This window comes from Rhinatrema bivittatum, chromosome 8 (assembly GCF_901001135.1).
Source record: "Rhinatrema bivittatum chromosome 8, aRhiBiv1.1, whole genome shotgun sequence".
Lineage (NCBI taxonomy): Eukaryota > Metazoa > Chordata > Amphibia > Gymnophiona > Rhinatrematidae > Rhinatrema > Rhinatrema bivittatum.
In genome coordinates, this window is record NC_042622.1 from 229,450,512 (window position 1) to 229,477,089 (window position 26,578).

General features: G+C 43.6%; 1 protein-coding gene across 1 annotated transcript in view; it reads right to left on the reverse strand.

Annotated features, from left to right (window-relative positions):
- Positions 1–26,578, reverse strand: part of CSNK1G2 (casein kinase 1 gamma 2) — a 92,048-nt gene that overhangs the window by 48,782 nt on the left and 16,688 nt on the right. The window contains exons 2-3 of the mRNA XM_029613938.1: positions 24,149–24,626; positions 9,334–9,374 (exon numbers count right to left, since the gene is read on the reverse strand). Of these exons, the coding sequence (XP_029469798.1) occupies positions 9,334–9,374; positions 24,149–24,335 (228 nt within the window). The 5' untranslated portion in view covers positions 24,336–24,626. The remainder of the gene's footprint in view (positions 1–9,333; positions 9,375–24,148; positions 24,627–26,578) is intronic.

Genomic DNA, 26,578 nt, shown 5'->3' on the forward strand with positions numbered 1-26,578 from the left:
CGGTAAAAATAGTGGAAACTATTCTCAAGATCAAAATCGTAGAGCATATAGAAAGACTTGGTTTAATGGAACACAGTCAAGATGGATTTACCCAAGGGAAGTCTTGCCTAAGAAATCTGCTTCATTTTTTTGAAGGGGTTAATATACATGTGGATAAAGGTGAACTGGTAGATGTAGTGTATTTGGATTTTCAGAAGGCGTTTGACAAAGTCCCTCATGAGAGGCTTCTAAGAAAACTAACAAGTCATGGGATAGGAGGCGATATCCTTTCATGGATTACAAACTGGTTAAAAATACAGGAAACAGAGTAGGATTAAATGGTCAATTTTCTCAGTGGAAAAGGGTAAACAGTGGAGTGCCTCAGGGATCTTTACTTGGACCAGTGCTTATATATATGATCTGGAAAGGAAAACGACGAGTGAGGTTATCAAATTTGCGGATGATACAAAATTATTCAGAGGAGTTAAATCACAAGCGGATTGTGATACATTACAAGAGGACCTTGCAAGACTGGAAGATTGGGCATCCAAATGGCAGATGAAATTTAATGTGGACAAGTGCAAGATGTTGCATATAGGGAAAAATAACCCATGCTATAGTTACACGATGTTAGGTTCCATATTAGGTGCTACCACCCAGGAAAAAGATCTAGGCATCATAGTGGATAATACTTTTAAATCGTCGGCTCAGTGTACTGCAGCAGTCAAAAAAGCAAACAATGTTAGGAATTATTAGGAAGGGAATGGTGAATAAAACGGAAAATGTCATAATGCCTCTGTATCGCTCCATGGTGAGACCGCACCTGGAATACTGTGTACAATTCTGGTCGCCGCATCTCAAAAAAGATATAGTTGCGATGGAGAAGGTACAGAGAAGGCGACCAAAATGATAAAGGGGATGGAACAGCTCCCCTATGACGAAAGGCTGAAGAGGTTAGGGCTGTTCAGCTTGGAGAAGAGACGGCTGAGGTGGGGATATGATAGAGGTCTTTAAGATCATGAGAGGTCTTGAACAAGTAGATGTGAATCGGTTATTTACACTTTCGAATAATAGAAGGACTAGGGGGCATTCCATGAAGTTAGCAAGTGGCACATTTAAAACTAATCGGAGAAAATTATTTTTCACTCAACGCACAATAAAGCTTTGGAATTTGTTGCCAGAGGATGTGGTTAGTGCAGTTAGTGTAGCTGGGTTCAAAAAAAGGTTTGTATAAGTTCTTGGAGGAGAAGTCCATTAACGGCTATTAATAAAATTTACTTAGGGAATAGCCATTGTTATTAATTGCATCAGTGGCATGGGATCTTCTTAGTGTTTGGGTAATTGCCAGGTTCTTGTGGCCTGGTTTGGCCTCTGTTGGAAACAGGATGCTGGGGTTGATGGACCCTTGGCATGTTCTTATGAACCTGCACCTGGAAGGATCCTAAGGGTTAGAACAATTTCATGCTGCTTATCCTAGGGATAAAGCAGTGGATTTCTCCAAGTCCACCTTTAAAATTATTTATAGACTTTTCCTCCAGAAACTTGTCCAAACCTTTTTTTTTTTTTTTTTTAAAGCAGCTACATTAGCAGCTTTCACCACATCTTCTGGCAACAAATTCCACAGTTTGATTATGTCTGGAGTAAAAAAAATTCTCTTATAGTTATTGTACAATGGTCCAGAGGCCAGGGAACACATACCAGGGCTCCTTCCTGAACCGTGTACCATGGGGTCTCAATCCAGCCACTGGGCTTCACCTTTTACAGTGATGACTCCCTCCCTCCCCACCTAGGGGCTGTGAACATTACCTAGGGAGCAGGAGACCTGATCCAGGAATCTAACCACACAAGGAAGCAATTTACCCAGGGAAATGACTATTTTGCCCTCATTATCTTTGCATTTGTCATATCAAGAAAAAAAAAATTAAGTATAAAAAGAACCACAAACAAAGGAGGCAAAATGGAAACCACTATTACTTTAAGCTCAAAAGATACTCCTCCCCCACAGCACTAAACTGTGTACATAAAAAATGAACTTATTCCAGAGAAATGGCAGAGACAGATAAAACATCTTCAACTCAACAGGCATTCTGGAGCCTGATACATTCATGAGCTACTTACCCTGTTTCCCCGAAAATAAGACATCCTCCAAAAATAAGACCTAGTAGAGGTTTTGCTGAATTGCTAAATATAAGACCTCCCCCGAAAGTAAGACCTAGCAAAGTTTTTATTTGGGAGCATGCCCGTTGCACAGAACACCAGAGCATGCAGCTGTGATTTTTTTACCCTGCAGGATTCACAGTTAGTTGTCATCACAAACCAGCATAACCAGACAACTATTCAGAATGTAATAAATGTTCATTTTTTTGTTCAACAATATATGTGAATTCTTCTTCATGGAAAAATAAGACATCCCCTGAAAATAAGGCCTAGTGCATCTTTGGTAGCAAAAATTAATATAAGACACTGTCTTATTTTCGGGGAAACACGGTAGGAGCATAAGATGAGCGACATCTTTCCAGGCAATTGGACATTTAGTGGAATACAAAGCAAGAAAGCAGCCCCCAATTTAATGTATCATCTCCCACATTCCATACCAGATTTAGACACAAATTACCTAAAGTACAATTTAGGGCCTTGGATTATGATGGCCTCTAAATACAGAAAAATTACTAGACTAAGTTTTACTTTTTTTTTTTGTTAATGCTATGGGGCCTCAAACTTAGCTTAGATTCTCAGGTCTTCATCCTTACTGCACACAGTTAAGACTTTTTTTTTTCTTACAAGCCTAGACAGCACAAGCTACATCAGGAAAAATGCTTACATGAAGAGAGAAAAACGTGTATCTTTCAGTTGGACATAGGTTTTGAATGTTTGTCTTGATTAAATTATAAGCTGTATAGAGAAGGGTCGGTCTCATGTGTTTTTGTACAGCACTGAGTGCATAACGTAGCACGCTACAAGGGATAAGTAGTAGTAGTAGAAGACTAAACTATCCATTTGAAATAATATTTTGAGCTTTAAGAGAGAATGAGAAATTTAGTCTTACCTAATTTCCTTTTCTTGGGTCCAGCCAAACCAGTCTAGGCACATGGGTTTAAGCTCCCCTACCAGCAGATGGAGACACAGAACAGGTTTGTTAATGTCACCCTATACAGGGTTCTGTGTGGACCTCAGTCTGCCGGCATCGCCCTAATATCCCACCAATCAAGGGGCTTCCAAGGGACATTGTACTTCCTCTACTATAGACAGACTTAAGCCAACTGCAACCTCACATAGTCTGATATACTGATTCCTAAGAAACTGAACTGGATAAACACCCGAAAATAGAATGAGCTGAGATTCTGGCAATCCAGGCAGGTTCTGGACAGGTCTTGCTGTTTTCAAGAAACAGATATTAGCAGGTAAGAGTAAAATGTTCTTTCTTTTCCATCCAGCCAGACCAGAGGCATGGGATATACCCAAGCTAGCCCTCATATAAGGTGGGATACTGCCAGCGCTGCTCTCAAGATACCTGAGCCAAAAGCAGCCACCTTCCCTGGCTTTTGAAAGTTCAAACAATAATGCTTGGTGAAATAATACAAGGGAGGCCCATGTAGCTAACTCTACAGATCTCCACTGAAGACACCAAACATAGCTCTTTCCAGGAGGAAGTCTATGCCTTGGTGGAAGGCGCTGGTAGACCCCTGAGCAGTAACATCTCCTTAATCCATTGGCCATGGAAGCTTTGAAGCTGCTTCACCCTTCTGGGAACCACTGAAAGGAATGAAAAGATGATCCAATTTTCTAATGAAGTTAGACACCTTCAGATAATGGAGCACAATTATGTGAATGTTCAATCAGAGAAGCTCCTCACTGTCCTCAGCGAATGATTTTAACTTTAAGAAGAAAGGAAAAAATGTACGATTATGATGGAAAGGAAGGAACTGAATAACAGCTGAGAATATCAAGAATGGGTCCCTATAGGAAAGAGCCTGTAACTCTGAAATTCGTCTGGCTAAACAAATTGCTATGGAGATGACCATTTTAAGAGTAAGATCCTTGACTGATAGTCTCTTAAATGACAAACAGAGCAACAACCAGAGATCTTAAAACTAAGATAGTTCCTTCTTGAGATCTTATCTCCCTCCTGAAGGGATGTATGAGGCCTGTCCCCACTTCAGAAACGTGATACATCTGGATGAGTTGCCAGCAATCTGCCCATAAGGCAACCCTTGAAACAAGCCTTTGCTGCTACCTGGACTTTAAGGGAACTGAGCACTAGAGTCTGCTCTAGACCGTCTAGCAACAATGCCAAGAGCGAAACCACCAAAGCTTTGACTGAAGAAAAACTTTATCCACATACCATGCTTTAAAAAGCACAGTGGTTTTCCTCATGACAGAGTAAACCAGCACATTCATGCAAGGGGCCTTTAACCTCTCAGGCCACGGATAAGGCTTAGCCATAAAACTTTTCCAACCTTCAAGCTGGCATCCGAGTATCTCCCTGGTCGCCTGATGCAGGGAAAGGTTTCTGCAGACAACTATTTTCTTCTGCTATGTTCAAGGTCCTTAAGGCTTGAATAATCAATGCTGGCAGCTGCTTCTTACTAAACAAGCTAATCAAAGTGCCCTTGCCTTTCCTGAAGGAAGGTTTAAGGTTTATTTGGTTTTCTATACCGTCATATCAGTGGGAACCTTTATAACAGTTTACAAACATTTAGCAAGGAAAGTACAATAACCCTCCTCCAGTCTCTACCATAGATCACTCCTCTGGCGAAGTGGTTCCCAACCTTTTTTGGTGACATGGCACACCTAGCATTGGGCTCACTTCATCATGACACCTTCCCTATCCTCTTCTCTCCCCCCCCCCCCCCCCCGGCATCATCATTCCCTTTTCTTCTCTGCCCATACCCCCTCCCCCCATCAACTTTTCTCTTCCATCTCTCTCCATCTCCTCACATCCTCATCTTTTCCCCTCTTCCTTCATTCCACTGTAATCCTCATCCCTCCCCCCCACAGCATCACCATCTCTTCTCTCTCTCTCTCTGGCATCTTCTCTTCCTTTTTCTCTCCCTTCTACCCCCTGCATCATAACCTCTTTCCTTCTCTCCCCCTGGTAACACCTTCCCTCCCTTCTTTCTCCCTCCACCCTCCTGACATCTCCATCATCCTTCCCTGCCCTCTCCCTTCCACCCCTCCCCCCCCCCCCGATATAATCTCCATCAACCTTTCTCCTACCATCTCACTCTACTCCACCCCACCCCCACCAAATCACCTTCTCTTTCCTACCCTCTTCCCTTCCCTCTCCCCCAACACCCCCAGGTTCCTAGCAAATTCAACTGCCTCTTCCAGCAGCACTTACCTAGTGCTGGCTTCTTTTTTCTATTCCCATTTCCCTCTGTAATCAGAACTGTATGGGGCCAGCAGGTCTTGAGACTACAGGGTCCCCCATGCCATTTCAGCTGAAGCTAGAGAGGAAATCAGAAGCAGCAGCAAATAAATGCTGTTCTCCGACTCCCCCTACTGGCAGGAGGATATCCAGCAGGCCAGCCGCCGGGGAAAGAGAAACTGTTGCAGCACACCAGAACTACAGCTGCAGCACACTGGTTGGGAAACGCTGCTCTAGTCATCCTTAATTGAAAATATAAATGTGCCTGACCTGAAGGACCTCTCTTCTTCCAGACCCCAATCCTCACTGCAGCCCAGACCCCCTGGTCAATAAGGGAAACTAAGAGAGGCTGCTCCTGCACTTTGTCTGAAATAAAATGCCTAGTAAAGCCAGAGAACAAATTCTATGGAAAATGAGGAGCTGCTGCAGAGGGAGAAAAGGCCGGAGCACCCAGAGACCTCTGGAGGACCCTGTAACAGACCATCCTGCACCTCTCACCAGGAACCACATGCAAGAAACCAGGAAGACCCACTCAGCCCTACCTGGTGGCGATGCAACTTTAAAAGGTCCGCTGTACCCACCATGGCACCCAGCGCACCAGCGGGAACTTCATCTTGAGCCGGACCTGCCGCTGCACATTCCTCTAATTGTTGCCCCACTCCTCCAGGCATGCACAGCCTAAACACTGTTCCCCCGTCCAGCAAAGCAAGGGCTTCAAGGGCCACCACACTTAGTGTGCTGTCCTGCCGTGGCATTCAAAGCAGCTTACTTACCATCTTTGTGGCCAACCACAGTGGTAGTAAAGTAGCAGCACTGCTCTTTCAGTCTCTGTCTTGTTTTCTAAAATTTGATTTCCCAAGGAAGAGGAGGGAGCAAAGGTAGGCAGGAAGTGGGGGGAGGGGAGAGACATCAGCCTCCCTGCACCTCAAAGCCCTCTTAGACGGGCTGCCCCTAGCTTAGGCTATCCTCAACCGGGGGAGAAACAAGTCCACATACCTATTTGCCCAGAAGCAGCCTTCTAAAATCTATCAGACCTATCTGATACCTGCCTAGCATCCTTTGGAGACAGAATACTTTAGGCAGGCTGAGGTCAGCATGGGACTCTAATAAGGAGTTAACATCAGCAAACCCATTATTCTCTGTCTCCATCTGGTGGTAGGGGAGCATAGAATGGATAAAGAGGAAGTTAAGAATTAAACTGTACCCTCTTTGAAGATTTGCTATTTGCCAGATAATCTTGAAATCTTATACAATTGAAGACATATTCTAGAGCAATGTTCCAGGTTGAAGAGAAAGGACTGGGGAGAAGATAAGAAGCTCTAGTTATTGGGGAAATAGCAACTTCTGGGAGTTTAAGTGTTTCTAGAAATTAGAGGCATGAGTCTTGTGGAGCAACAGAATCCAACTATGACAAATTAAATTAGCCTTACATTTTAATTCTTGGCTCTATTTTTCTAAGTTTGATACTCCAAAGAGCTTCATAGTCTTCCTTTAAAGCAGTATTTCCTGTATCCCTGGAATATTTTCAACATTAGTAACCTTGACAGCATCTTCTACCACCTGAACCCTTGCCTCAAGCTATCTTTTGCTCCAGAGAGCAGTGGGTTGGAAGGAATGGAAAAGTGTCAGACATCTAGAATCTCAAGCCCCAGTTTTACTTCTTGGGCAACGATACAATTTTTAAAAATTGGACTTAGATATTTGGTTTTACTGATTCTAGTATAAAATTTTAAGTTTTCTCTTGGAAGGCAGAGGAAAAGGTTTGTGGAGCAGATGTAATAAAACACAGACGAAAAGTGGAACAAAGTTTTAGCATGGGTTTTATTTTACTAATGTGGTGAAAGCCCAGAGCCCTATAAGGATGCAATAAGTTAATGGCATGCAAATGCCCTGAGAAAAAAGCATGCAAAACAAAAATGTTATTATTATTTAACACACAGGCAATCTGCATGCCACTGAACAGCAAATCTGCACTAAACCTTACTGAAAATCATGTCATAAGATTAGTAAAATAAATCAATGCTGTAACCAGCTTGCTTTAATGGTGTTTGCTACAAGATGTTTTATTTTTTTAAAGAGGAAGCTCTAAACCATCTTGGTCAGATAGAGCTACTGGAATTATTCAACTTGTCCAATGTTTATTTCGGGGGAAGGGGATGGGGAGGAGGAGGAAGAGGGAAATGATTTTTAAAACTAACATTGCAATAAAAATTCAAGTTTACACATTAGGTATAGGAGAATAGAATTTAAAAAGTGAGTGGGGGAGGGGAATATGCAGGCTGAGGACTTCGAAATTCAGAGCGAGAAATGAACAAAAGGAACTCCCCTGATTTTATGGAGGAGCCACAGGAACTATCTGTCCCCCCCCCTCCTCTTCCACCTCAAAGGGTCAGCAGACATCTTACCCCGTGAGACGAGCAATCACAGCCCTGTAACTAGCCAGCAGGGAGAGCATCGATCAGATCTAATTCATTATTTCATCCTGTACGCTAAACAACTTGTCTTCCCAAACATATAATATTTAGATGGGGGAAAAAAAAAAAAAAAATCGCAAAGACTGGGGTGGGAGAGCATCTCTTCCATCCCCTCAGTCTGTCAAAACTTAAGCAGCAGTAGCAGCAGCACATACATGGGAACTTTAATTCCTGCTCTTATCCAGGAGTTAAATTTCCTGTGGAAAAAAATATGGGGACAAAGCAGTCAGGCTCCCAGCATGTCTCTTTGCTAATAAGCTCATTACCCTGCAAGTTACATTTATACACACTAAACTTAGCATCGGTTTCAACCTGCGTTTTAGTGCATTTTCCATGCTAAAACTTTGTTAAATACCAGGGTTCATTTTGCATGGCAACATAAGAGGAAAAAGCATTCTAACGGTTTAAAACCTGTGCTAAGGTCAGCAGGCTTTATTATATCTCCTGGTAACACAGGAGCAGAAAGACCATTACCAAATTTTACCTTACAATCACATTAATACATACATGACAAAGTATTTGCTCAGTTCAAGCAGCTGTACAGCTAAACCATAAACTCATTAAGTTACACCAAAACAAATTACTATTTAAACTATGTTCCAAATGGGGTGGGTGCCCATGATACATACCCTCAGGAGAACTGCCATCAACTGGGACTGTATTCCTCAACGACACACTTGTGCAGGGAAACCAAAAATATCTTCTATTTTCAAGGTTTTACACAATACTTTAATACACAATCTCGCTAAGATGGGGGCAGACCTTTTTTTTTTTTTGTGTTCACTAGTGATGTCGCTGACATCACATTCTCTCACTTCAAAACAAGTCCACTGAAATAGCATAGTTTTATTTTGCTCTTGGTTGCTTCTTTAGGATTAACTTTAAAAAAAAAAATATGAAGAGTGAAAATGCCAACATAGGCGAGAAATCAAATACGAATAAAACACTGGAACAGATGCATACCAAAGCAAGAAGATGAACATTAGCAGCAGATGAAAAAATATTTAGAAAACTGTAAGCCAAAAATTATTTGTCATTTATTTTTTGCTATTTTGTGTTTGTTAAATTTTGTTTGCTTATGACTGGTTTGCTTTGCTCTTCCCACCCTTTACACTTCAGAGGCCCTGCAGCCGGGGAAAGCCCTGGGCCACACAGTCTTGTCAGGCTCAGGGTGCTGCCTGGTGCCAAATTTTAGGCACTCAGGATTTTTCCACCCGTGGTCAGCATCATCATCAGTGAACAAAAATGGCTGTCCTCATGTTACCAGGATATGTGCAAGCAAGTGATAAAATTTTGAAAATGGAAAGCAGTTTTTAAATTTCCCCCTTTCATTGGCTGTGATCACCTTCCCCGGTTTATTGACTGAACCAGTCTTCCTCCCTTCACACCCAAGGCCTCTGGATTGGTCATTCTCGCCGCCTCCTCCATGTAACTGATGGAAACGATGCTCGCTTTGTCAGCAAAACCAACTCCCCAGAGAGGAAAGGGAAGGGAAGGGACAGGAGTGCTTACCAGTTTTATAGCTACATACTCATTGGTGTAAAGATTCTTTCCTGCATAGAGAGACAAGAGAGAAAATAAAGAATCCTGAGATTAGCTGTCTGCTTAAAGAAAACCATGTATCACCAGGTCTGGCTGTGAAACACACACATCTACGTGGATAGGTCAAGATAACCAGCATAAAAGTCATGGTTTTATTACTCAGCATTTTTTATTCTTGGTGAAATGGTTGCAGCCAAACATAGCGCAAGCAAGTGGTGTGTGAGGTGTCTAAGAGAGCACCTCAAATCCCCTATTACTAAGCCATCGCCCCCACCACCACCCCCACACACAGCTTAGCCCATGCACCTCACTCCTGCTCCACAGAACCCTCTGCTAGTCCCAGTATAGAGACCATACACACAGCTTAGCCCATGCACCTCACTCCTGCTCCACAGAACCCTCTCTTAGTCCCAGTATAGAGACCCATACACACAGCTCTGCCAGTGCACCTCACTCCTGCTCCACAGAACCCTCTCTTAGTCCCAGTATAGAGACCCATACACACAGCTCTGCCAGTGCACCTCACTCCTGCTCCACAGAACCCTCTGCTAGTCCCAGTATAGAGACCCATACACACAGCTCTGCCAGTGCACCTCACTCCTGCTCCACAGAACCCTCTGCTAGTCCCAGCATAGAGACCCATACACACAGCTCTGCCAGTGCACCTCACTCCTGCTCCACAGAACCCTCTGCTAGTCCCAGTGTAGAGACCCATACACACAGCTTAGCCCGTGCACCTCACTCCTGCTCCACAGAAACCCTCTGCTAGTCCCAGTATAGAGACCCATACACACAGCTCTGCCAGTGCACCTCACTCCTGCTCCACAGAACCCTCTCTTAGTCCCAGTATAGAGACCCATACACACAGCTCTGCCAGTGCACCTCCCTCCTGCTCCACAGAACCCTCTGCTAGTCCCAGTGTAGAGGCCCACACACACAGCTCTGCCAGTGCACCTCACTCCTGCTCCACAGAACCCTCTGCTAGTCCCAGTATAGAGACCCATACACACAGCTCTGCCAGTGCACCTCACTCCTGATTTTCTTAAAAACAATCAGTTTTTAGGTTAAAAAAGGGCTTGTGTGTGTGCATTGGTTCCAGCCTTTTTCCTTGTTATCGTCTATGGTAACCAAACCTACTTCTGAATTGCATCATCATGTCTGATTACATCCATTTTGCTAGAGAAATGTATTGAAAAACATGTCTGGAAGAAAGGTGTTAAAAAAATATTGCACAGCCTGCTCACCTTAAACAGAAAAACAGAAAGATCTCTCTTCAGATCCAAGTCTAGGTTAATGCCTATAAAAGCAGTATAGCAATTGCCAGGGTATAAATCTTATAATGCAGCCAGCCTCGGAGGCCCACGTCCAGTCTTCAGTTGATGTCATTAAGGAAAGGAATTAACAGAATGATAACAGGAGGGGGGCAAAATGAAAGTTTTGCTGCTGTTCCTTCAGTGGTAAACCACACAGCTGTTACCTGCTGGCAAAAGGTGCTGTGAAAGCGCCAATGACCCCCAAACGATGGAGAGGATGAGGCTGACACAAAGGCACTGTGAGAGGGGCTCCCCCACCCCTAACAATTCTCATCCACTGAGAGGATGTCACAGAGCTCTCACAGCCTTTAGCTTTGCATTCGTAACCATGGGGGTCAGGTTATGGCCCAGCTGAGATCCACAAGCTCCTCACGATCAGGATGGGCTCTGCCTGCCCAGCGACCCAAGCTTTCAGGAAAGCATTGAGCTATCCGGCACAGAGTGGCAGTTACAATAGCCTTAGGCTTCCAAGAAGGCTGGGATGACCTGCACCCAGGGAGAAGCCACAACACCCAGGCCGCCCCCTTCTATGCCACGTGACTACGTTTGGTGGCAAACCTCACAGACGCCAGGGTTAATGAGGCTTCCAAGAAGGTGGCCTGCATGGGTAAAACCCAAGCTTCAATAAGCATGGAGAGGTTTTTTTGTTTAAACAGTGGCTGTGGGGGATTACCACCAAACTTAGTAATATGACACAGAAGAGGGCCTAGGTGTCGGCTTAAATATGGATCCCATATGAAGCAAAGCTGAAGATGGCAAGACCTGAAGTTGCCTGGCAGTGGAGGTGGAGGCGGCCATCGTTGTGGCAGATTCTGGGCTTCTTTGGGACAGACATGGAGGAAAGGGATAGTAAAAGGGTTGAGAGTCTGGTAAGACATGGGTAGGGGAAGGAGAAGTTAGTGTTGGGTTGCATATTGAAATTTATATATGCAACTACCAAAGTGGATGAAGCTCAACTAGGCAGTCTGGATGGGCCATTTTGGTTCTTGTTATTGGCTTGACCTCCTAGAATCTGTGACTAGTTTTCAAGATTTTTCCTTTTCAGTAGGTATTGTGGACTACCATAGCAACTAAATGACTTGATTTTAAACTTCTGAGCCATTCATGGTCTATGAAAGCAAACGTGAAGGATGAAAAATGACAAACCCTTTTCAGCAGCTATGCTGTAGCATTCCATATACAAAACCTGCCACTCATTGCAGCATCCTATGCTCTCCACATGCAGTAGTAACACCAGCCTTCGTTTTTGACTTTTTTTGCAGCTTTCTGCAATGCAGTGGTTTTTGGTTTTCAAATCCAGCCCACAAAAGTCATCACGAGTCTGGTTTTAAAAAGGAATCAGAATTATGTAAAGTAACAATGATGGCCATTTTAACACATATGCGTGCATGTTATAAAATAGTCTGGCCATGTGCACCACATTTTAAGTGGGCACGCGCCTGTGTGCGTAAATTCCATTTCTACCATGTACATCAGGGGATTTTAAAAGGTGTGTGCACTGATGCAATTCCCAGTTTTACCAGTTCATGCCCAGTTACGTTAGGACTACTCCTGGGGGAATTCTGCGCACAAATATTGAAAATTCTGCAAAATTCTGCAAACTTTATATTGGTCAAAATAACACAATTTACATGACAGTAAGAAATTACATTTTAAATTAAAGAAAAGAGTTATTAAAGTTGCATAATTTTAAATATTTTGAGCAGAATTTCCCTAGAAATTCACTGTAAGAGTGTCCCTTCCACATACACACCCCCTCATACAGGCTTCCTCACTCTCGCACACACATCCCCTCATATAAGCTCCCTCTCTGAAATCCACACTCAAGCATCCCCCGAACTCCCCCCTCTTACTAACCAAGCTGTCTCTCGCATTCCCCCACACCCCCTCTCCTCTCTCACCGGCATCCCCTTCCCCTCATATAGGCTCCCTCTCTCTGAAACCCACACTCAAGCATCCCCCCACCCACCCTCTTAGCTCCCATGCTCTCTCTCACACCCTCCCCACCCCCTCTCACCAACCATGCTCTCTGTCACCCCCCCTCTCTCACACACACATTCTCTCTCACCGGCATCCCCCCATTGCTCTCTCACCCCCCCTGCTCTCTCTCACCCTCCCCGACACACATGCTCTCACCAGCATGCTGCAGGACCCGCGCTGTTCGCAGCGAAGATGAAGGCCCGAGGCACCACTCGTGGCACATGGGGCCTTCCATTTTCGCCTTGAGCAGAAAATAGCAGCAGAGACCCCAGCATGCCGCGAACGGAGCGCGAAGATGAAGGCCTGGGCGCGCCGATCACGGCACACGGGGGGGCCTTCCCTTTTCGCCGCGAACGGCACACCGGGCCTCCATCTTCGCCACGAACAGAGCGTTTGCCACAGGATGCGCTCCATTCGCGGCATGCCAGGGTCTCTTCTGCTATTTTCTGCCTGTCCCGCGATGGCCGCTGTCCTTCCGGTTTTGAATAGTCTTCCAGTGAGGGAGGAAATCGGCGAGGCGACGGTGGAAATCTGCGGGAAGGAGGAATTCTGCATTCCGCAGTAGCGCAGAACTCCCCCAGGAGTAGTTAGGACCTCCAAACCCCCTAGTTTACGAGCCTTCATACTCCCCAGTTAGCCCTGACCCTTAAAACCTTGCAGATTTACCTAGTTTTCTTTATTTTCTTTTTAACTTACTCATCATCCATAACAGAAGTAAAGTTACTGTATGTGGCAGGGGACCTCGCGCATAAGTATTTATGTGAACATCTCTGGTTCACGCCCCAAAATAGCCACACCCTGCCTAGACCATGCCCCACCCTTTTTTGAAATCTTTGGAGCGTATCTGCAGGAGATATGCACGCATCTGGGCAGCTTAAAATCCGCTCGGCGCATAAAGGCCCTGACTTATTCACGCATCCCCTAACTCATGCGCACACGGAGTTTTTTTTTAAATCTACCTCTAAATGTATGCAAATCTCTCTCAGGAATGGTTATTGTGGAGATCTTGAAAACCAGGCCTGTTGGGGTAGAGAGGTAGCTCTCCAGGACTAGATCTGAAAAACACTTGCTAGAAAGACTAGACCAGATGTAGAAGTATAGATGTTCACCTTGTTTCTTCAAATAATCAGTGTATTTAGGGATTCTTCTCCATGGCTTTACTACCTGCTCCAAGGAGGTTGGTGTGCCACACAACATTTTTGTTAATGCAGATGTGCCCTGGATTTGAAAAGGTTGAGAAAAACTTACTGTTCTACAGATACCTCTCCGAGATGGGTGATGGAAGAGGCCACAGCTCAGAGCTTTTGTGCCTTCACTGGGGTTGTCTAGATTTAACTCTGCAGACATGCAGCAATTGTGGATACAGCCCGTTATCCAATTCGACACTGTCCATTTTGTTACGGCAATTCCCATGCAATTAGAATCATAAGCCAGAAAGAGTTGTGATGCCTTATGGTGAGGTTGTGTCCTCTGTAGTAGGCAAGAGTTTGCTTACAATCTTCATATGCATGAGGGAGAGGGTAGAAAAGTTGGAAGGACAACTGATTGATTGATATGGAATGCTGAAACCACCTTTGGTAGAAATTTAGCACGAGAGTGAAGGACTCTCATACCATGGAAGAACTGAAGGCAAAGTGAATAGTGCACGAGGGCCCAAAGCTCACTAATCTTCGTGCTGAAGTGATGGCTACCAAAAACAATACTTTCCTTGTCAGAAACTTGAGAGGACCTAAATCTAGTGGTTTCAATGGTTCCTTCATCAATTTTTTTTGGACCACATTGAGATCCCAGGAGATAACTGGGGTTTTTTTTGAGCGGTGGCTTAATCTGTAACAGTTTTCATGAAACGTGAGATTACTGGATACATTGAAATCGAGTTACTGCCCATTCAGTCGTGATAGACTGCTATAGCGCTTAGGTGACCACAAACTGAGGAAGTGGCCAACTCAGCAGCTGAGAGATGGTGAATCAGTAATAGTACAGACTCACAGGTATAGGGATCCAAGTCATTTTGTGAGCATCAACTGGCAAAACACTTCCATTTAAATGCATAGTTTTATCTTGTTGATGGCTTTTTATTTATTTATTTAGCATTTTTTTTTTATATACTGAGGTATAGCATAGTTGCCTTCACTCCGATTTACATAAAGAACAACTTTTGGCCAAGAAGAGAATGTTTTCTACCTCTCAAGGAAGGATGAGCTTTGCTATCACTGCACACTCAACCACCACACCATCAAGTGGAATGATGCTAGATCGGGATGAAGTAGCCAGCCTTCTTGATTAAGTAAGGAAGGACCTAGTCTCGGTAGAATCACAGAATGCAATGAGAGTTCTACTGATAGGTATGTACCATATTTGCTTCAGCCATGCTGGTGCAAGAGGGATCATATGCACTCTATTGCAAATGAGTTTCTGTACCGTCCTTATAATGGGGTTGATGCAAAAAAAAAAAAAACACTGAAAGCGGGTGCTGAGTATTCAGCACCTGATTTCCTAGCACACCCCCAGGCACTTCTCCTGGGGATGCCATGCAATATTTAAATTAGGGGTAGTGTTGTCAAGGAGGCGCTAGGGTCAACTGCACGCCCTTAGCACCTCCTTGGACAGTAGGAGCCTGCTAGCGGTCAGTTGTCAGCAGCAGTCTGCCGATTAGGAAAACAGACGCTGAATTTATCAGCGTCTGTTTTCCTAATTGGCGCATAGCCAAGGGTTTGGGAAACGGACATTTATTAACTGAGCTGCCTTTTCCCGAACCTGTCTGCTGGCACTAATTTTTTTTTTTTTTTTACTTTAAAGTTTTCCTTCTTCCTACTTAATATCTCAATGATATTAAGTAGAAAGATGTACAGAAAAGCAGTATTTTCTGCTTTTCTATACAACTTTTGGGAGTGCTCAGAAATTAACGCCTGCTCTGAGGTCAAAACTGTGTGTTTTAGACGCACTTTCTTTTTGCATTTCAGGTAATTAACTAATAGTCTCATTCAACATGCATTTGCATGTGATGAGCACTATTAGTTTCACCGCGCGTGGGACGCATAAGGGGATTAGATGGATGCGGATTGTGTAGGCCCTAACTACGGATTAAACAGTGCGCTTAGCTGAGGGCACTGTACTGCATCAGCCCCAATAAGTGGTAACAGTGGAAAAGCATACATGAGGTCTGGTGCCCAACTGAGTACAAATGCGTCAAGTCACTCAAGGAGCTTGATAGGACTGAACAATATTGATCGAGTTTCCAATTGGCTTCTAAGGCAAATATGCCTACTTTTTAATGTCCCCACAACCTGAAGAGCCTGTTGGCAGTGAATTGCTTGAGAGATCATTCATATAGAGAGAATATTCCACTGAGACTGTCTACCACTGTATTGGATAGACCAAGCAAATACATTGCTTGGAGGGTCACCTGTTGTCGATTGCCCATTGCAAAATTTGAAAGGTCTCTTGACACAGGAGCCATGATCTTGTGTCCCCCTGTTTGTTGATATTTATTTATTTATTTTTATTTAACATGTTTTGTATACCGTCATTTGGTTTTGCCATCTCAACGGTTTACAGGAAAATATGAGGACAAAGTAAAGTTAGGGTTTTAACAGAGTATCATAGTTGAAAAAAATTAGGTAACTGGAAAAATAATAGAGTTAGTTATATATAGGGAAAAAAAAGTTCTTGAATGACTATTGTAGGTTTCGTGGTTGTGTTGAGATTTCATGGGTGGACAGGATGGTTTCTCTGTTTTCTTGGTGTTGTCTGGTTGGAAAGTCTGTTGGTGTTGATGATTAAGTGCATCTGCGTAGGCTCTGGTAAATAGCCAGGTTTTTAACTTTTTTGAAGGTTTTGGTGTCAGATTGAATTCTTAAGATTGTAGGGTAAGGAGTTCCATAGAGAGGGGCTGGCGATGGATATAGCTCTCTGTCGGGTTGATAATAGATGCGTGGTTTTTGCATGAGAAATTTTGAGGCCTTTATTCATTGAGTGAAGGTTCTTTTTTAGAGCATGAAATTCAATGTGTTTGGTTAGCCAGTAGTTTTGTTGTCCTATGATTATTTTGTGGAGGATTGATAAAACTTTGTAGTCTACTCTGTATTTAATTGGGAGCCAATGTAAGGAGATGAGAGTTGGTGTAATATGTTCTTGTTTCTTAGTTCCTGTAAGAATTCTGGCGGCTGTGTTTTGCAGTATTTGGAGAGGATTGTGGTAAAAGGGAGGCCAAGGAGTAGAGCATTGTGTAGTCTAGGTTTGCAAATAACAGAAGTTGCAGGACTGTTCTGAAGTCATTTTGTGTGAGGAAAGGTTTGAGCCATCTGAGTGTCAGTAATTTGTGATAACCTTCTTTGATTTTGTTATGTGGGTTTTGAAGGATAATTCTTTGTCAATTGTAATTCCAAGATTTATCGCATGGTCAACAGGAGAGATTAATGTTTCTGGGTTTTCTGTTTTGAGTGGTTGTATGAGTGAGTCAGATTTTTTTGTCGAGGATGATTAATTCAATTTTCTCTATTTTTTTTTTTTTTTTAATGAGTTTTAGGTTGGAAAGACATGATAGAAAGTTATTTTCTCGTAGGTTTCTTCATGCGTATTCTGAATTGGAACCAATATTTGGATGTCATCAGCATAAAGGAAATGGTTCAGTCCCAGGCGATCCAGTGTATGATAGATAGGTAGGAGATATATGTTAAAAAGTGTGGGACTCCTGTATTTAGGTTCACTTTATTTGATAGGTTGTTGTTGAATATTACTTGGAAACTTCTTTGAGATAAATAGGAGGTGAACCATTTTAGTATAGTGCCTGTTGTCCCTATTTCAGATAGTCTGTCGAGTAGAATGGAATGGTTGACTGTGTCAAAGGCAGCTGACAAGTCTAGGAGTAATAAAATGTAGCTTAGTCCTTTGTCAAATCCTCGAAGAACTGTGTCATTAAGTGATAGGAGTAATGTTTCTGTGCTTAAATTTTTTCTGAAGCCAAATTGAGCGGGGTGAAGTATGTTGTTCATTTCTAAGTATTCTGAGAGTTGGGAGTGGATGATTTTTTCTATGATTTTTGCAATGAAAGGTAGGTTTGATATGGGTCTATAGTTTTGGATGTTTTCCGGGTCTATGTTTTGGTTTGTTTTTTTTTATTAATGGTTTGATGATTGCTGATTTTAAGCATTCAGGATATATCCCTTCGGTGAGGGAGAGGTTAACTATGTCCGTTATTGTTTTTATTATTGAGCTGTCAAGCAGTTTAATTATTTGTATGGGGATGCTGTCAATGGGATGATTTGCTGGATTCATTTTTCTGATTATTTTTTGGATTTCCAGTGATGAGGCAAAGTCAAATTCATACCAGGTTGTTGATATTTCCAGAGATGGTATTGGAGTTTGGTTGTGTTGATGTTAGAGTTGTTTATTAATTTTCTGATTTTTTCAGTGAAGTATTCTGCAAAGTCATTACTTTTGCTTGTGTTGGGAGGTGTTCTTGTTTCATTAGGTGATTTGATGAGGATTTTTTTTACGATGGTGAAAAGCATTCTGGGGTTCTGTTGGTATTTGATTATTTTGGTCGAGTAGAAGTCTCTTTATATTATGGATACGTTTTTTGTAATTTGCTAAATTAGCCACTGCTATTAATAGCAACGGTAACATGGAATAGACTTAATTTTTGGGTACTTGCCAGGTTCTTATGGCCTGGATTGGCCTCTGTTGGAAACAGGATCCTGGGCTTGATGGACCCTTGGTCTGACCCAGTATGGCATGTTCTTATGTTATGAATGGAGTGATGAGGAGATTTTGTTCTTGCGCCAGAATCTCTCTTTTTTCCTGAGTTCACGTTTAGCTGATCTTATGGTGTCATTGTACCATTGATTGTGATGTTTGGGATTCTTTATTGTTTTATCAGCTATGGCTTTTGTAATTTTTATCCATGATGTTGCTGTTTCTGTGTTTGTGAAGTCATTGTTCTTGAGTTCCTCTTGGAGATTTTGTTGCAGTGTTTCACTATCAAAGGGAGGGCGGTAAGAAATGGTTTTTATGTAGTTTTCTGTTGTGATGGGTATACTGTTATGAGTAAGGGTAGAATGGATGAGGTAGTGGTCTGACCATGGGATTTCGTTGATTTTTATGTGGTGCGAGTTCCAGATGTCGGTGTTGATAAAAACTAGGTCAAGGGTGTGTCCTGCTTTGTGTGTTGATCCATTGACTATTTGTTCTACTCCCATTGTTGCAAGAGCATCTGTGATTGTTTTGCATGTGGAAGATAGGGGACGTGAGTCCATGTGTAAATTAAAATCACAGAGGATAATGATTGGTTTATTGAGGGTTAAGTTGGCAATCATGAATTCTATAAATGGGGAGCAATTTCATTCTAAGGTTGCAGGAGGACAGTATACTAGACAGATTTGTAACTTTGAAGAGTCAAAGAGGGCAATTTCAAAGGGGGTGCATATCTTAGCTGTGGTAAGTTTCATTTGTAAGCTTTTCTTTATGATAAGCATTAGACCATCGCCTTTTTTCTTTAGTCTGGGGATTGAGAATGATTTGTATGAAGGGTCTTCTATTTGGTTAATTAAAACGTTGTCAGAGTCTTTTATCCAGGTTTCGGTGATTGCTATGAAATCTGTTTTTGTTATCGAATTAAACTATAGATTGTTCGTTAATAAGGATGAATGATAGGAGCATGCATTTGGAGTATGTTTTTAAATTCCTGTATGCTGAGGGTGAGGGAATGTATTTCCTTATTTTCTTGTGATTCCTGTTTTTTTCATTCGGAGTATTTTTTGGAAGAAGCTTGGAAGTTTCCATTTTGGTTCGTCAGATGGTTGAGATGAGGTGTATTGATTGTAGGATTTTCTAGTTTGTGTAAATACTAAGGTTTGCACTAAGGGGTGCACAAAGGGGCGCCTAGGTATGGCGCTTCTTTTAAATCTGAGGGCGCCTCGGGATGAGGTCACCGTAGGCGGGCCTTTCAGGCTTGGAGGGTTTGGTGTTTTTTGTTTTCTCTTTTCTCTTTTCTCTCTGCCGAGGGTCCCGGCATGCGGGTGCGTTCTCTGTGCTGAGAAGGACTCGGTGGTGGCTCCGACACGCTCCACAGGAGCTGTGGGGCCCAATGTTTCAGCTAGTGCATCTGTTACATGGTGACCTGGTTGTCCATTTGCAGCAAGATACTCGTTCCCTTGAGGAGATGGGTATACATCTTTAGAGTGTTCTTGCTTGGATTGCAAGAACTGAGAGCAATTTGAAAACCTTGTTCTTGAAGTGACCTTGTACCTTGAGTCTAATAAGATGGGCCTCCCAACTTTTCATTGACGCACTCATCGCTAACGTTATTTGATAAGATAAAAAGAATAGAGTAGTTCACCTGACGACAATACTTGTGGTTGTAACTACCAGTGCAGTTCATTTTTCATTTCTGGAATTATGTTTACTAGTGAATAAAATGATTGAAACAGTTGATCTCATTGATTTTTAGTCCCCACTGTAGACAGCACATATGTTGCCGTGTATCGGGGACTACGTGCATCACAGCTGCCATATGGTCCAGGTTTACTAAACCTTGAAAGGCTGTGGTGGTTTGTTTGGGAAACAGGTGATGGATGTAGTGAAGAGGAATGCTCTACCCTGCATAATGTTGATTTGCATACCAATAAACTGCAGAGTTTGGGTCGGGTGGACTTTTGAAAATTGTTCCTGGTTTTTTGTTGTTGTGGAAGCCCAGATTCTAGAACACCTCAACTGTGTTTTGGAGGGACTGCAGTGTTTTCTTGTAGGAGGCAGCTGTTATCAACCAATCATCTAGAAATGGGAAGACTTGAATTCCTTGACAATGTAGATGTGCAGCCACTACTGCAATGCACTTGGGGGTAGATTTTCAGACGAGCGCGAACAGCCTACTTTTGTTTGCGCTCCAGGCGCAAACAAAAGTACGCTGGATTTTAGTAGATACGCGCGTAGTCGCGCGTATCGGCTAAAATCCTGGATCGGCGCGCGCAAGGCTATCGATTTCGTATAGCCTGCGCGCGCCGAGCCGCGCAGCCTACCCCCGTTCCCTCCTAGGCCGCTCCGAAATCGGAGCGGCCTAGAAGGGAACTTTCCTTTGCCCTCCCCTCACCTTCCCCTCCCTTCCCCTACCTAACCCACCCGCCCGGCCCTGTCTAAACCCCCATCCTACCTTTGTCGGGGGATTTACGCCTCCCGGAGGGAGGCGTAAATCCCCGCGCGCCAGCGGGCCTCCTGCGCGCCGGGCCGCGACCTGGGGGCGGGTACGGAGGGCGCGGCCACGCCCCCGGGCCGTAGCCACGCCCCCGTACCCGCCCCCAAAACGCTGCCGACACACCCCCGCAACGCCGCGCGCTCCGGCCCTGCCCCCGACACGCCCACTCCGAAAACCCCGGGACTTACGCGAGTCCCGGGGTTCTGCGCGCGCCGGTGAGCCTATGTAAAATAGGCTCACCGGCGCGCAGGGCCCTGCTCGCGTAAATCCGCCCGGTTTTGGGCGGATTTACGCGAGCAGGGCTCTGAAAATCCGCCCCTTGGTGAATACCCTGGGGGCAGATAAAAGCCCAAAAGAGAGCACCTTATATTGGTAGTTAATCTTGCATACTTGAAAATGCAGAGTTCTTATAGGAGTTCAATCAGATGGAAAAATATGCCTTGTACAAGGAATACTGCTGTCAGGATACCTGGTTCTGTTTTGTAGGTGAACTTGCCAGTCTGAGAATGTAGAGAGGTTGCAGGAAAAGGTATATCTTTTCCCTCAGCCTGAAGCCTCAAGGAATGCATTAATGAGACTGGTGAGGTTACTAGAGTATGATGCATTAGTTGCTTTGATGATGTTTTAAGTGATTCCAACGCAATTTGTGTTGGCTGCTTTGGTACAGCACGTTTGGGATGCTCCCGTGCATCATGCTTGGGGTACTTCAATGTGCCTTGGGTTGATTGCTTCTGTGTATCATGCTTCATTCTCCGATGCTTAATGTTTTAAGTGGACTGACACACTATGTGTCGGGTGCTCCAACGCAATGTGCCTCGATTTCTAACATAGCATGTCTGTCGATCCAAAGGTGCATCTTGCTTCGGTCTGTGGCCTTTGAAAGGCGTCAATGCACTTTGCTTTGTTTGCACACCCGTCTGTTCTTTTGATGCCTGCTTTGTCTTTCGAGACGCAATCTGTGGTTTTATAGGCCTTTTCTGCTTTTGAGTAGACACAGGCTGGATGTCCAGCTTGAAACGAGGTGGAGGAATCTGGACTGGGCCTTCGTTTTAATCACTTTCAAGGAAAGCTGATGAAGTTGCGGAATGGGAAGGAGCCAGCACATAATCGTTCTGGGCCCAACACAGCTCCTCTGGCTCTCTGGGCTATTCTGCCACATGCTGGGTAGTGTGCTTGATCATGGTCTGGGCCCAAATATAGGTAACTGTTTGTGTACATTAGTTACAGACATGAGCTGACCACACTCACAGGCCTTAAAACCTTTTCGCTGACATTCTAGAAGGTTTATCATCTTTACCTTTCCTTTTTCTTTAGCACTGAAAAGTGCTGTGTGCGCTACATAGGCAGTAAGGAGTATTTTAGAGAAAAAAAAAACAAAAAACGATAGATTCTAAGGAGATTAGGAAAAAAATGTTGAAAGAGAAAAATACATCTCTGCTTTAGTATGGACAAAAGAAAACTGGGGAGGAAATGAGGCAACACCCACTTGGGAATTCCCGCACATGCTCCGTAGAGTTTAAAACTCTACTAGCTTGGAGAGAGAAGCCAATTCGGTGCCTCTGGATCATGACTAATTAAAGCCTGCTTATCAAAGAAAAACACAACACCCATCTGAGCATGGTACAAAGGATTTTGAAGCATGAACTTGGAGTTAGGCGAGTCATTTAATAAAGACAGGGAGCAAAAAGAAGGCTGCTTCTCCCCAGGCTCAAGATCAGTGACAGGTATGGGCAGGTTTCCTTAAAACTTTAACCCCCCCCCCCCCCATCAGAATGGAGCACAAATACTCATCTTGGCAAAGGTCATACATGTACGTATCAACAGAAACAGCAATGCCCTACTCACAGCTCTGCTCAATATACCAGTCTCACCAGAGGCTATATAGCACCTATTATATAAGTTTAAAAAAAAAAACCCTACTAAAAATCGACAAAAGGGAAGTACACTTAGGTTTGTGGCACTGCATTTTTCTATTCCTGTTCTGCAGTTATACAGTTTGGAGCTAAGAATTTGTGTTTGACAAAAAGATGGTTTGCCTGGCACCACAGAGTCTGCAGCTATGGAGAGAGCTAGCATTAATCAGTTAACATACACCAAAATCTTGACATCCTGTCTACACATCAAGGAAGTCTTGGACACTGTTCCTACAGGCAATAGAGACTGACTAGGACAGAAAAGCCAGAGAGAGGGAAGGATCAGACAGGAAGAGAGGTGATCAAAAATGAATCAAACAAGGTTAAAGAAGAAGAGATGGAAATAAGTAGAGAGATGAGATTTTGAGAGACAAATGGAGGAACTACGCAGGTAAGGAAAAGGAGAGAAAGCTGACCTCGGGGGGGGGGGGGGGGAATCAGGCACAGGATAAAAAAAAAAGACTGAAAGCAGCAAGGACGACAAATAAAAGAAAGATAAAGATGATGGAGCCCAGAGTGACCTGGTGGTCTGTTCTCTCTTACCCACAAAAAGCTTAAGTCAGGCTCAAAGCTGTAGCAGGTCACCCCCACAGATGAAGATTTTGGCTCACAAGGAAGTAATACACCATGGAAACAAAGGCCTGGGGAGAAGCTGGGCGGGGCTCCAGCCTCTTGAATACAAAGTCACAGAAATATAGAACATGACGGTAGATAAAAAACCACAAGACCAATCCAATCATACAAGAGTCAGACCACTCATGCACACAACCCAGCTCCAGTCCTACGCTCCAGCAGTCAGCCATCACTAGAACATTTAAATCTTAAAAAAAAGAAAAGAATAAAAGTCATTTCCCATGAAATGAAATCTTGGTAATTCAGTCTTATCACCAGAAAAGCTATGCCCTTTCCAGTGCTAAAACAGGATCTTCTTTTTTATTCAAATTTAGCAATTAATATGAACAGTTTTCTCCATTCCATACCTTCCTCTTCTATCTGACAGTTTTCAGACCATGACACCCCCACGACATGTTCTACTCAGATACAGGATGTAGCACTACACCGGGTCAGACCAAGGGTCTACTGAGCCCAGCATAGTCTTTGACAGTGGCTAATCTGGATCTCTATGCAGTATAAGGCAAATCCCCGAAATCCCTTTGTTGTGTCCAATTTGGGTTTGAAAGTGACCTAGTTCCACTCCCCCTCACAGTTCAATTGGAATGCAAAACAGACATTCCTACATTTATTCAGTTTTATACCCAGCCTCCCCAAAAACTAATGCTCAGTGGTTGATATATGCATCAGTAAAAAGAACCCTCCCGCCACCACAATGCAAGTTCCTGATGAAACCCAAACTGATGCAATTCTAAGCACATAACATAATGCCTCACCTAGACGGAGTTCTCCGAAGTTCCCACAGCCAATCTTCTTCCCAACCCGGAAGTTGGGGCCCACCATTAAGACTCCAGAGTTGGTCCCAGCACTGCGGCTGCCATGTGTGCTCCTTCCCCCACCTGCCTTGGACATCCTTTTACTGTCCTCTGTCTCCCCTTTCCCTCCTCTCTTATCAAAATCCATAAGTTTGTGATACCCTGGCTTCTCCACGGTTACACCGCTGCCATAAAATCCCACCACCACCGAAATTGAAAACAGTTGTGATCTGTCAGTGCATCATCGTGGTTTAGAAAGAGGAGGATGGGGGGGTTGAGAGGGTGGAACACCACCCGTAAAACTCTCCGCTACTGCAATGTCACCGTTCCCGAGTGCTCCACTGGGATTCCCATGTTCCATTCCTTTGGATTACTTTTTGGAGGCAAACATCCTTCGGAAAGGCTCCTTCCAGGGTTAATTAAACCTTTTGGTTTGAAGCTAGAAAAAAAAAAAAAAGCGAAAAAGGCATTACTAACCAATCAGAATGCTTTGCTACAATCTGCCTCTGCAGGACCTTTTGCAAGGCTATTTAATGACAAATCAAAAAATACAAAGTGGATGCTTAAATGAAGCTTCAAAAGGGTAAGCAACGGTATAAATGTTCATGAATGGTGAGTGTTACAGGACTCGAGAATGATTGGCACCACTGCTCACAAGCTTCAAACTTGAGTAAATCCATCCATTAACCTGTCTGGGTTAATTGTGTTGAAGGAGTTGGAGAACTGGCTGTATGAGTGTCTGACACTAGCCTATAAAATTCATTGGGATCTAGATGGATAAAAAACCTCTGAAGAAATTTAAAAAAAAATGACTACTTCTGCAATATTTTCTATCATATTCCATGAAAAGTCATATGGCTTCCTCACTTAGCGGGAATTTAAATAAGGACTTTGCTGATCTTTGATGATGCTCAGAAATAAAAAACCAAAACACTTAAGTACCGGGCTCATTTTAGTTAGGCTACTAAGCAACTTCTTCTTGGGTGTCAATGATGAGTTATGTACTATTTCCAAAACTTTGGAACCATTTTATAATTGGTTAGTTCAGCCAGGCTATGAAACCTCCTCACCCACCCCATCCCACCCCCCTGGTAGAACTCCCAACATGTTGGAGCTCTCCAGAATGAAAATGGATCATTTGGGACCTAGCCTTTGTTCCCTCAGTTCCCACCACCGTTGGTAAGCTGATGGTCGCCAAGGACCTAGAAGACCGTTCCACCAAATCTGTGCCAATCCCCGCTGCTGAGTGCCCTTGTGTTGTAAGGAGAACCTCATAACAGCATGGCAAGCTTCCACTAGCTTTGCAGACAGGTAGGCGATTCCACCAAGTCGGCCATCACCAGCTGTGCCTCTCCCCTTGAGTCCCAGAGGTTTAGAAAGTGCCAACCAGCAACACTTCATACTGAAAAAACTGGGAATTGCATTTTTAAGTTTCTAGCAAGCATATCCAACGGTTGCATGGAGTCATCCCTCAAGAAAAACTGCATCTCCTGTTAAAGATACTACCAGGTATTTATCTTTGTGGTTAAGTAACTAACATTTTTTTAAATCAAACATGGAAAAAATGATTAGCTCTCTTCTCTTATATCATTCAAATCTACAGGCTATAAATGCAGTCTCTGCTACTCCTACATGTGAAGCAGGAACCAGCAGTCTTAATAATCACCTCTGCTTATTCTTAGCTTTATGCCTCTGTGGAATTCAAGGAAAAACAGACTTGTAAGTAATCCCCCTGCTCTGTGGGCTTACGTAGTCTCTCCTCCTGTACTTTTAATGATTACAAGGGAATCCATGGGGAATCTTCACTAGGTTCCTATCTTCCACAATCTGTGATCAAAATGCTTTCTTCCCTGCTGCGAGATGGCACGGCACCTCTCTCTCTGTCACACAAAAATAGCAGCAGGTGGCATTCATAAAGTGAGCTGATGGGACGGCATGCATGTCACCAAGCCACCAGCACAAATGGCAGAGGCCAGAGACCATACACTTACTGATTATTTTACCTTGGACAGGGCCTGACCTCTGCTCCAGCTCTGTGTACAAAATTAAGCATTTCAGTTTCTAGAGCTGGCAATTTGGCACATTTTATAAAAACATTAATCTCACTACAGAAAAATGTTACGTTTCTAAGATACGTTTCTTTTGCTCTCACCTACTGCACCCAGTGGAGGAGTTTCCCCCCAAAAAAAACAACCAATTTTGAACACATGCACACAAGGTAGTGAACTCTGGTCTCAGATACTTTCAGGCCTGCTGTCTGGATAAACTGCATCAAGCGGTTGTCCCAGAGCAGGATGGAGGGATTCTGGCACGGATGTGTAGGAAACACTCACTCCCATCACTGCTTACTTGTCCCTACACCCAAGGACAAGGGGTTTCATATCCAGGCCA